The sequence below is a fragment of the Branchiostoma floridae genome, chromosome 9 (assembly GCF_000003815.2).
Source record: "Branchiostoma floridae strain S238N-H82 chromosome 9, Bfl_VNyyK, whole genome shotgun sequence".
NCBI lineage: Eukaryota > Metazoa > Chordata > Leptocardii > Amphioxiformes > Branchiostomatidae > Branchiostoma > Branchiostoma floridae.
The window spans coordinates 22,339,956-22,351,141 of NC_049987.1; the positions used below are offsets into that span (position 1 = coordinate 22,339,956).

The following is an 11,186-nucleotide window of genomic DNA, read 5'->3' on the forward strand; positions in this document are numbered from 1 at the left end:
TTTGTTATTTTCTCCGATTTGTTATAATTCAAATATTGCGCAATACGTAAAAGTGTGACATAGAAGACCACAAAATACACAACAAGTAAGAAAATTCGTTCTTTATCTCTGAAATTCGTTGAGCATCTTCCGAACGCAGCAATGCCGCAAGCGTGCCGCACGTCAAGTGAGAGGGGGCCTTAAGTTGAATGCCTGGCAAGGCATCTACCTTGAATTGTGATTTGTCTGTGGCTGTGTGACCTAGCTGGGTGTGAGGGAACATTTGGTTTCCACAGTTGTCCATAAAGCAAAGAAGTAGTGCGGCGTTATTGGAAGTGTTATAATTCCAAACACGTTGTGTAACGATAATAACTCACAAATACCAAATAAAAAACACCAGCCTACTACCTTAGCTGACTTTAACAGTCGTTTGAAAACGTATCTTTAATATACTTTTAATGAAAGACCTAACTTCCGATATGATTGGTACTTAGTGATGTTTTATTGTGTCTTCAACTGTAAGAGAATAAATCAGCAACCGATATGAAATATCCTGCATCATAACTGACTTATTATGAGCTAGTCCAATATTCTATATCATCTTCTATTAGCCGTATATACTATAGTTTCATTCTACTGATACGACGCGAAAGTTTACCGTGCTGGGTATAATGGAAATAATCAACAGTTGTTTAGTATGCATTTTCCATACGATTTATCAAATCTGATCAGATATTCTTTTGCACAAGTATCCAACAAAAATATTCAATCACCAGGGGATTTACGTTTTTATTGGTAGTTTTACAACATTTTTGGCAGGAATATTTGCGTCCAATATGTAGTGTTCTGCCTCGCCGATGACGTTCTATGAGCTTGTCAAAGCAATTAACGATTTTTCGTTTCAGATTTAATAGAAAAACATCAAGGCACAAAATCCCGATAAAAATGAATCCGTTTATTAAAGATACATTATCCTCAAAAAGGACGTCGTGTTATATCGAAATCAAAGGATTTTTCATTTCCTCGTATCTTTTGTAGTTTTATGGTCACTTTAATCGTTTGACTGTAATCTAGTGTCCTATATGCAATGTTCTGCACCAGTGCCCAGTTCCCATACAGCATGGGCATCAAAAACAAAAGTTTTGCTAATGGTAAGAAGCATTTCTCTCCAATTTTAAACACGAAATTCTCACTCATGTCCAAATATGCTTGATTTATATAGACTTTTGAGCGGATAGAAACATAATAAAACAAGAAATCAAGACCATAGCACGCCCGGGTCAAATGATATAAAAAAAGAAGTTCTGCTGCAGTACCAAGGCCCCATACCAGGGGGGCCCAAAATCTACCTTGACCTTTCTCTTCCCAACATCTACACACATATCAAATATCATCGTAATCTATCCAGAGGTTCTTGAGTTATGGGGAGTAAAAAAAATCCAGAAACACAAACACACAGGTATCTGGAGATAACACAAAAAAAACACATCACAGTATAGTATCCAACAGAACCTCAGTTCTTAAGTGTCGCTGACATACTGCTATGACGTCGTCGTTAAATATGGTATCAAAAGATTTTCATTTCATTCCCTTTTCGATTTCATTTCTTTTTACAGTCACTTTTATAGGTAGTCAATAAATCACAGTATAACATGGACTTCTCCACCACATGATGAGAAACGCCAATTAAAGGCACCAGGTACAGAAACAGCGCCTAAGAATTTTCAACAGGTAAAGGTGACCTCTCCCTGCACTTGAGGCACCGGTGCGGCACTGCGAGGTTCGTTCACCGCGCCAATGGTGTGTAATTTTCGCCGCTTTTTAATAACTTAGATATTACGTAATACGTAAAAGTATGACTGAGGAGATAACAAACTCACAAAACGTAAGAAAATTCGTTCTTTATCTATGAAATAATCTTTCGAACCCCGCAGAGCCGCACCGGTGCCCCAAGTGCTGTGAGATACTACCCTTACCTTTTGAAAATTCTGAACACCTTTTCGGAAAATGCAACCTGTCGTGCGAACATCTCACTGCTTATTGCAATTCTTGATATTTAATTTTGGAGAATATGTATGATAATCAACTGCTAATAATCTCATTCTACGGGGACTAGCAATAAAGAAAAGGAAGAGATATCTACATGTATTGTCTTGATGTTATTTTGTATGATAATAATACCAGCATGCTTCCTTTGTGTTATTCATACACTTTTTAAGACTGAAATAACGTAATTCACGTGGTTCTAGAATACTGTATTATTTGGCTGACAATGTTGTTAATAAATCTTCTGAACCAATCGGTGAAAAAAAGCTCTTATGTATATAATCATTTTTGATAAACAGCATCATCTGCTGTTATTTTGCTGACGTAAACAGTTTCTTCAATCCCCATAGTCCGTCCCACGATAATCCAAGCAATTTAAGATAACTCAGCTCCTATTTCTGACACGTTTCGGGCTTATCAAAGAATACGATGGCACAAAACCCATTTAAAGATTTATCAGGTGGATGCAGATGCGTTTGCATGAAAAATGGCCGTATTAGTTCTCTGGTATCAAAGGATTTTTATTCTTTCATTCTCTGGTACCCTGCACAGTTTGGAGCTGATAGAAAAATATTACGGCAGAAAAACCCATCAAAAGATTTATCAGTTCGGTGCAGATACGTTTTACGTAGTCGTTTTTTCTGCCCCGTAGTTTTTATCGTCGCTTTAGTTGGACGTTAAATCATATTCATGATGGGATATATTTTACAAGGCCGTGGTCAATAGTTGCGCCCTAATCTGTAACGTTGATTGTCGTGAATGGAGTGTAAAGTTCATATAATTTCAGTTACATAAACCCCACCGGACCGAACCATGTGTCCTTGTGCCGAGGGGGGATAACAGTCCTACAGGACCGAACCACTTGAAGTTGTGGAGAGGGGGATTCAGTGTTGTTCTATGCATCATTGGGGACTAACCTTCATAATGGGTGTTAGGTAGTCTCAACAGGCTATGTGGCCTTGGTTGCACTGAATGGTGATTTGTCAGCCTTCACTTATCGCCAACGTCGTGTCTCCTGCTATAGATTATGAACACAGACCATTTAACGTCCTAACTGTTCCGTGTTTGAGGAGAGCCGCACCCCGAGCACCGTACGTTCATCAGCGAAGAAACTGGAAATAGTTGGCAGATGCCAGTTGAAACGCTTTAGGAACTTTATTTGTTCAGTGGATTATAGTGGTAAGAAATATGCATGCTGGACTAAATCCTACGGCTGTCCACATAGAGTAGGAGCAGTAATATATATGAATAATAGCTTACCATACGTTAATCAGGAAAGAAACTTAAAAAATGGTTGGCAGATGACATTCGAAACGTCTTACGTAGGAAGTTCAACTTGTTCAGCAAGGGATCTGAAAATAGATGGCAAATGTAATTTGAAACGCCTTAGGAAGTTCAACTTGTTCAGTTACGTTGCAGTGACTTATAGCAGTAAGAAATATCGATTGCCGGCATATATGTCTCCGCGTTACAACAACTATCTTGACTGCCGAACCCTGCGGCGTAACTCGTTCATATACATCTACCTTCTCGTATGTCTTCACTGGCTCCTTTTAAGAGGACAATGTTTCATATGAACTTCAAAGAAACTTAAAAGTACTTCATGTTTTGAACGTCCCTTCGTGTGCAGGAGACGATAAATCTTAAACACTCACTGCGAGCCTCTGCAATGATAAACTACCTTTACAGTGTTATATTTGGTATCATGGGGAAAATACACTTCCGGTGTGCAAACTACTTACGAAAATGTATGTATTTCAAAGTAGGGACTCAAAAGTAGTTTCGTTGGAAAGATTTGTTAACTGGCTGACTCTATCCACTTAAGATGACAATGTTTTATATGAACTTCAAAGAAACTTAAAAGCATTTCATTTTGAACGTCCCTTCGTGTGCAGGAGACGATACGTCTTAAACACTCACTGCGAGCCTCTGCAACAATAAACTACCTGACAGTGTTATATTTGGTATCATGGGGAAAATACCCTCCCGGTGTGCAAACTACTTACGAAAATGTATGTATTTCAAAGTAGGGACTCAAAAGTAGTTTCGTTGGGAAGATTTGTTAACTGGCTGCACTCCTACTACCTAAGATGACAATGTTTTATATGAACTTCAAAGAAACTTAAAAGTACTCCATGTTTTGAACGTCCCTTTGTGTACATCAGACGATAGATCTTAAACACTAACTACGAGTCTCTGCAATAATAAACTACCTGTACAGTGTTATGTTTGGTATCATGCGGAAACTACCTTTCCGGTGTAAAAACTACTTACGAAAATGTATGTATTTCAAAGAAGGGTCTCAAAAGTAGTTGGAAAGATTTGTTAACTGGCTTCTCTCTATTTACCTAAGAGGACAATGTTTCATATGAGCTTCAAAGAAACTTAAAAGTAGTCCATGTTTTGAACGTCCCCTCGCGTACAGAAGACAATAGATCTTAAACACTCACTGCCAGCCTCTGCAAACGTAAACTACCTGTACATGTTTATATTTGGTATCATGGGGAAAATATCCTTCCTGTGTAAAAACTACGTGCGAAAATGTATGTATTTCAAAGTAGGGACTCAAAAGTAGTTTCGTTGGAAAGATTTGTTAACTGGTTGCACTCTATCTACTAAGAGGACAATGTTTTATATGAACTTCAAAGAAACTTAAAAGTACTCCATGTTTTGAACGTCCCCTCGCGTACAGTAGACAATAGATCTTGAACACTCTCTGACAGCCTCTGCAATAATAAACTACCTTGGATCAACCCACAGAGACACGACGCGTCATGTGATACACGAAACTACCTCGTTCATCATTCTTCTCTCCCACACACTGTGATAAAACTGATGCTGTATTAGTCCTTATGGACTGGAGTGTGGAGATGCGCCAGGTGGTTATAGCATCTCATCTTCTCTTTAGGAAAATCTAGGCTCAGATACAGACGCCTCTAACATATGCATTACAGTATTTCGTTCCTTTGATGTTCCCACATATCATCATCTAGTGTGATATACCTAGCTGCGAATGGCCGTTTGTTGGAGGTGACTGACTGATAAGCTTTAGCACAATGTATTAGAAAGACGTAAAGTAAACATGTTCTTGGCAAGCATATCTCTTACCAGTACCGGCCTCATGCAACATTCTAGATAGCCATGTATGGTAGTGTTATTGACATACAGAATTATAGTAAACTTGTTCTTGGAAACATCTCTCTTTGATTCCAGTAGCGGCCTCAGACAACCCGTTAGATAGCCGTATATGGTAGTGTTATTGACATAAAGTATAGTAAACTTGTTCTTGGGAAAGATATCTCTTACCAGTAGCGGCCTCATACAACCCTTAGATAGCCACATATGGTAGTGTCATTGAAATGTAGTATCTGTATTCAGTAACATCTTCCCTCAGCCTCTACTGCGTAGGCAGTTTCTCATCGTTATACAGTATCTTCACCCAGCAGCGACCTTAACTACATCTGTAGAGGCCCATATAATGATATACGTATGTGGTGATGTTACTGTCATACAGTTTTTTTTGTACCAGTACCTGTCTTAGTCATTACAGTAGAAAATTGTGTGATATAGTGTTATTGATATACACTATCTTTAACTGATGTTGGTCTCTACCACTTCTGTGGTGGCAGTTTGTAGTACTAGTAGTGTTATTGACATACAGTATCTTTAACTGATGCCTCTATCACTTCTGTGGTGGCAGTTTTTAGTAGTGTTATTGACATACACTATCTTTTACCAGTGCCAGCCTCTACTGCAACTATACATGTTCGTGGTAGTTTGTAGTAGTGTTATTGACATATCTTTTTCCATTGATTATACCACCATGTCTCACTAGAAGCGACCCCCGTCACTTCTGTAGAGAGCCCTGTGTATTATAGTTATTGACATACAGCATTCCTTACTAGAAGGGGCCATAGCCATTACTGTAGAGAACCGTATGTATACAGTAGTACCATTGATACACACCATGTCTCACTCGAAGTGGCCCCAGCCATTGCTGTAGAGTACCGTGTGTAGTAGTGCCATTGATATTCACCATGTCTGAATAGAAGGCTCCAACCAGCATTATTGTACAGGACAGTTTGTCATACATGTCACTGACGGAGGACTTTGTGTGGCAGTATTGTTGACATACATGGCCTTTAACTAGTGTCGTCCTTTATGTTTACGCCTACCTCACAGGGCAGTTTGTAGTAGTGTTATTGATGTATAGTTTCGTTAGTCCATACTAGCCTGAGTCACTTTTGTGTAGTATAGTGCTATTGACACACAGTATTCCTCACTAGAAGCGGCCCCAGCTATGACTGTAGTATAGCTATTGACAAACGTTATCTCGTATCAGAATCAGCATCAGCATCGGCGACTGTTGTGCTAGTATCAGCCTCAGTCACTGACGAAGAGAATTTTGTGTAGCGACTACTTCACAGGACAGTTCGTGTATATAGTTTCTTTAGTCGATACCAGCCCGAGTCACTTCTGTGTGTAGTATAGTGCGATGGACATACACTATTCCTCACTAGAAGTGGCCTTAGCCATTACTATTGAGAAACGTATATAAAAAGCTATTGATATACACCCTGTCTCACTAGAAGCGGCCCCAGCCATGACTGTAGTATTGCTATTGACAAACGTTATCTTATACCAGAATCAGCATCAGCGACTGTAGTGAGGCATCAGCCTGACGTGTGCACGAGATAGGTCCCTGTGATGATACATGCCGCCGACGGTACATTTGCGCCTTAATACATCGCCTCCATTAAATTCTCCTCCTCGCCACTAGCGCCAGATCCTTGTTGAGCACGCCTTGGGCCACAGTTCGCCACGCGTGAGTGGTGCAGCAGGAGATGGAGTGTCTCGGCCTGGAGGTTGGAGTACAGGATGTATTGCTATGAAATCCGCCAGGCGTCCGCGAAGTTTGTCATGGTCTCCGTGGTGCTGGGTTTAAGTTCTTCATATTTTCAGCTAGAACTTACCAACCTTCCCTCAGCCGAGACGGGGGCCAATACCGACTGCCAAGCACCTTTGACCCTTTGCCGACGTCAAACTTCCGATCCGGATGTGTTTTGGGTCATTTCAACTTGAGAAGGATCAGAGGACTGATCGAAAGCTTGTTGGTAAGCTCTTTATTTTGTGCACGGATAAAAAGTCTTAAAATTGTAACATAGAGATGGTCCATTGCACTCCGAGGTTTGGAGTGACACAGATGAAGTTCAAGAGCTCGCAGGACTACATTACATTGAAATCCGCCAGGCGTCCGTGAAGTTTGTCATGGTCTTCCTGGTGTAGAATTTACCTTCTTCACATTCTCAACTAGAGATAGTCCGCGGATTGTAGCGATGCAGATGTAATGTGAGAGTTAACAGAAACCCGTATAGTTTGTCATAATCTCCTTCCTGTAAAGTGAGAGTTCTTCATCTAGGAGATCTGCAGCTGTAGAAATAGCTAGAGGTGGACTATCGGATCCCGAAGGTTGGAGCATTGAGGTATCGCGGGAGAGCTGGATCGCTCTCTTACATCCCAGGCGCAAGTTCTTATTCATCTGTTATCAGTTATAGATCGACTATCGAATCCCGGAGAATGGAGTGTGGGCTATAAAGTGTGAAAGCCGCTGGAGCGCCCAGGGAGTTTGTCATGGTCACGTTAGAGTACAGATTAGGTTCCTCATCTTTTCAAGTGTTGCGAATGAGGCATTACTTCATCCGCTAAAGACGGTCCATTGCTCCCCTGAGGTTGGCGAGCTGGAGATATCGTCCAAGAGCTGCTCTGCCTTATGGGCTTCCCGTGAAGTTCACATTCTTTGCTTTTGAAGTCTTAGACTTAGTGTTTGGCAAAGTTAACATCCAAAATTGACTATTTGATACCCGATGCTGTATGGCTTTAGAAGAAATCCGAATGCAGCAGAGCGTCCATAGACCCTGAGGTGTACTTGTAGTTCTTGTCCGTCATACTTAGAAGTCTCTAGTGTGTCCAAGAGCTGTTCTGCCTTATGGCCTTCATGCACGTGAAGTTCATGTTCTTTGCTTTTGAAGTCTTAGATTTCATCCAAACATGAACTATGTGATACTCGATGCTGCATGGCAAAAGAAGAAATCTGAATGCTACAGAGCGTCCACGGAGTACCCTAAGGTCTACTTGATGTGTAGTACTTGTCCGTCATACTTGGATGTCGCAAGTTTGTCTAAGAGCAAGTTTGTCTTCATGCAAGTTCATGTTCTTTGCTTTTGAAGTCTTAGAAACTGGCAAAGTTTTCATCCCAAAATGGACTATGTGGTACTCGATGCTGTATGTCTGGAGAAGAAATCTGGATGCTGTACGTAGAGCGTCCGCAGAGTGCCCTAAGGTCTACTTGATGTGTAGTACTTGTCAGTCTCAAGTGTGTGCCACTGTGAGGGGACGTTATCGCTTCTGGCTGGAGTACTGACTGGAGTGCCGCTGATATTGAGAACAGATAAGAACCCGCAGGACTTGGAATTCTTTCCTTGACATTGGTTCAAGTACGCCATCAGCCGTGGTAATGGAGGGGCATGTTAGGGCACAGATGCCCCTCGGTGTAGACAAAAGAGAGACAAATGTGTAATACAAGAAGTTTAAATTGAACACAAGGATAGAAAAGTACCATCGTCATCATTATACAAGTTCTCCGTTTTCTTCATATCATTTTATTGTTATGAAAATTTTGGAGACAGACGAGGTAAATTTTTGTCCATCCTAACACGCATATTTCCGTCCATGAATGGGGACGGGTCCTGAAGATTGCCCTGAAACCAAGGGAGTCATACGTGCAGTCCGTTTATTATATTTTTAAAATGTTGTACCTGTTTATTGCAGACCCTCCCACAGTGACGGTATCCCGGCCACAGATCACAGTAGTAGAGGGAGGCTCCGCAAATCTGAGTTGTGTGGTGGACAGTAACCCGGTCTCTCACATCACGTGGTCCCGACTGGGCGATCATATGCCGCCCAGGCTGGAAATCAGGTACGTAGTAATACTAGTTGTATCTTCTTTATTCAGTTGAGGCAACCGCCTTCAGCTTAGCGGAGCTTTTGTTGCCTATATATACGGGATAAGTCTACTGCGAGGTTGAATGAGGACAAAAATTGATTGTTGTAGCGTTTATGGAGGGACGGGTGAGAAGTAAAGCTGTACATGTATCTGAATCTTGAAGTTTTCGAGGTTGGGGCTGAGACCTACCTCTGCTGGTCCACTCTTTAGCTGTCCGCTCTTTAGCCGTTCTGGAAAAGAAGGAATGTTGTCTGTAACTGGTTCGGCTAGTGGGCACTGAACTGGTAGCAAGCTGAGTGGGTACGTCTGGGGGTAGGCTATACTATAAAACTAAGTACTATAGTGTCTGCAGCCATTCCCCTAACCCCAACCCTAACCCCGGTATCTAAGGTATATTCTAACATTACCTAGAGATGGCTGAGTATATGGCCAAGTCGTCTATTTGGCAATGGTACAAGAATTTTCATTAGGCTAGAGACCTTCACCCTTCACTGCCACAGTTGCCATCCGGCCTTGGGTGACGTCTGACAGTGACGTCACATGCGGCTATCCCATATGGCGCTCTACCGTTAACGCGTTGGCTAGCCGCCATATTGCAATCAGTGCTGTAATAACAGGATAGGTTGCGTCTCTAATGGGCAGGCATCTATGTAAATGGTATATAAGTTACAAACTGGATCAATACAACTTGGCAAAAGAAATACACCACGACAGGCATTTCTAGCGATTTTTCGTCACTTATCCTTAGCTGTTTTCAGTGATATGCAAGACTGGGGACACTAACCAACCTAAGGAGCCGGATTCAAACAGCATAACAAAGCAAATGGATAGTCTTTAGCCATGTGCCATCACATACAGCAGCGTCATGGGTACACTTTCAGCGTCTAGACATCAGAAGTGCGTGCAATTATAGGAACTACCTCATTCATTCTGTCTGTAACATTTGGCCTTCCTTGAAGACAATAGAGATGAGTGACAGAGTACCATCTGTCGTAGCTTCTATCTTTTCCTGGTCATACTGGGATCGTGTGGCGTGACTGTGGGGGTGTTTGGCCCAGAACCCAGAGGTCCTGGGTTCAAATCCTGTCATACTGTACATGGCACTTTCACAAGATTCACGACTTTCCTTACTCACCTCTGGAGTAAAAAAAAAATGGGTACCTGACTTCGGTTGGAGTGGAGAGCGGTGGGCTCCGCCTTCCAATACCGTGCCCTAAACACAGTGAGGAACAACCCGCTACCTCTACGGTCTTAAAAAGGCTATTGAACCACCTTTTAGTTAACCTTTCATTGGCTGATCTTGTAAGTGCAAGGTGGAAGAAACAGAAACAGAATCTGGTGTTGATGCCATCTGGGCTTTTTTCCATGCTATTTCCATAATCTCAGCATAGCAGTTGTGCTGAACTGAATAAACGTTATTTTACAATACAGCACGCTGACAATTAGCGTCGAGATGGGTTTTTTTTAAGTCCTGTAAGTGTCTGATGCTTGATGTTCCAGAGGCCAGGAGTTACACATCCCTGTGGTGTCCCGGACCGACAGCAGCACGTACTAAGTTTGCAAGTACATAGTATAAGACACAGAACCTTTGCTGATGTCGCCTGTGTTTGGTGTTCCAGAGGCCAGGAGCTGCACATCCCTGTGGTGTCCCGGACCGACAGCGGCACGTACCAGTGTGAGGCGGACAGCAGTGTGGGGCAGGGTGCCAGGGGACTCATCAACTTGAATGTTCTCTGTAAGTTTATATGTATTGTGGATGAGATTTATATATACTGATGATGAGGTTTATGAGGTTCATATCATGACATATGTACTGTGGATCTGAATCATTCTATAGTTACTGCACACACTGAACAAGAGGCATGAAGCACAATACCCGGGGCAAGGCAGAGGTTGTTAATGCCAGCCTGAGTATAGCCATTTGCACTATTGCATTCCCTAAACTTTGCGGATGTACCATTACCTTTAATTACCATTACTAAACAGAGGCATATTTTCACTAGACGTTCATGCTTACAATATATTTTTCGCACCGTTTCTTCTTCGTCTCCAAATAAATGAGGTAAATTACTTGTGCCAAAAAGCTGTCACCAAGGTAACTTAAGATTAATCTTTATTGCACACCAATCGTAATGGGTACAGTGTCAGGCAAGTTTAG

General features: G+C 41.8%; 1 protein-coding gene across 1 annotated transcript in view; it reads left to right on the top strand.

Annotated features, from left to right (window-relative positions):
* The window catches only part of LOC118422320 (cell adhesion molecule 2-like), a 66,593-nt gene extending 55,699 nt beyond the window's left edge, over positions 1–10,894 (top strand). The window contains exons 4-6 of the mRNA XM_035829838.1: positions 8,854–9,001; positions 10,648–10,763; positions 10,866–10,894. Coding sequence (XP_035685731.1) covers positions 8,854–9,001; positions 10,648–10,763; positions 10,866–10,894 — 293 coding nt within the window. The remainder of the gene's footprint in view (positions 1–8,853; positions 9,002–10,647; positions 10,764–10,865) is intronic.
* The last annotated feature ends 292 nt before the right edge of the window (positions 10,895–11,186 follow it).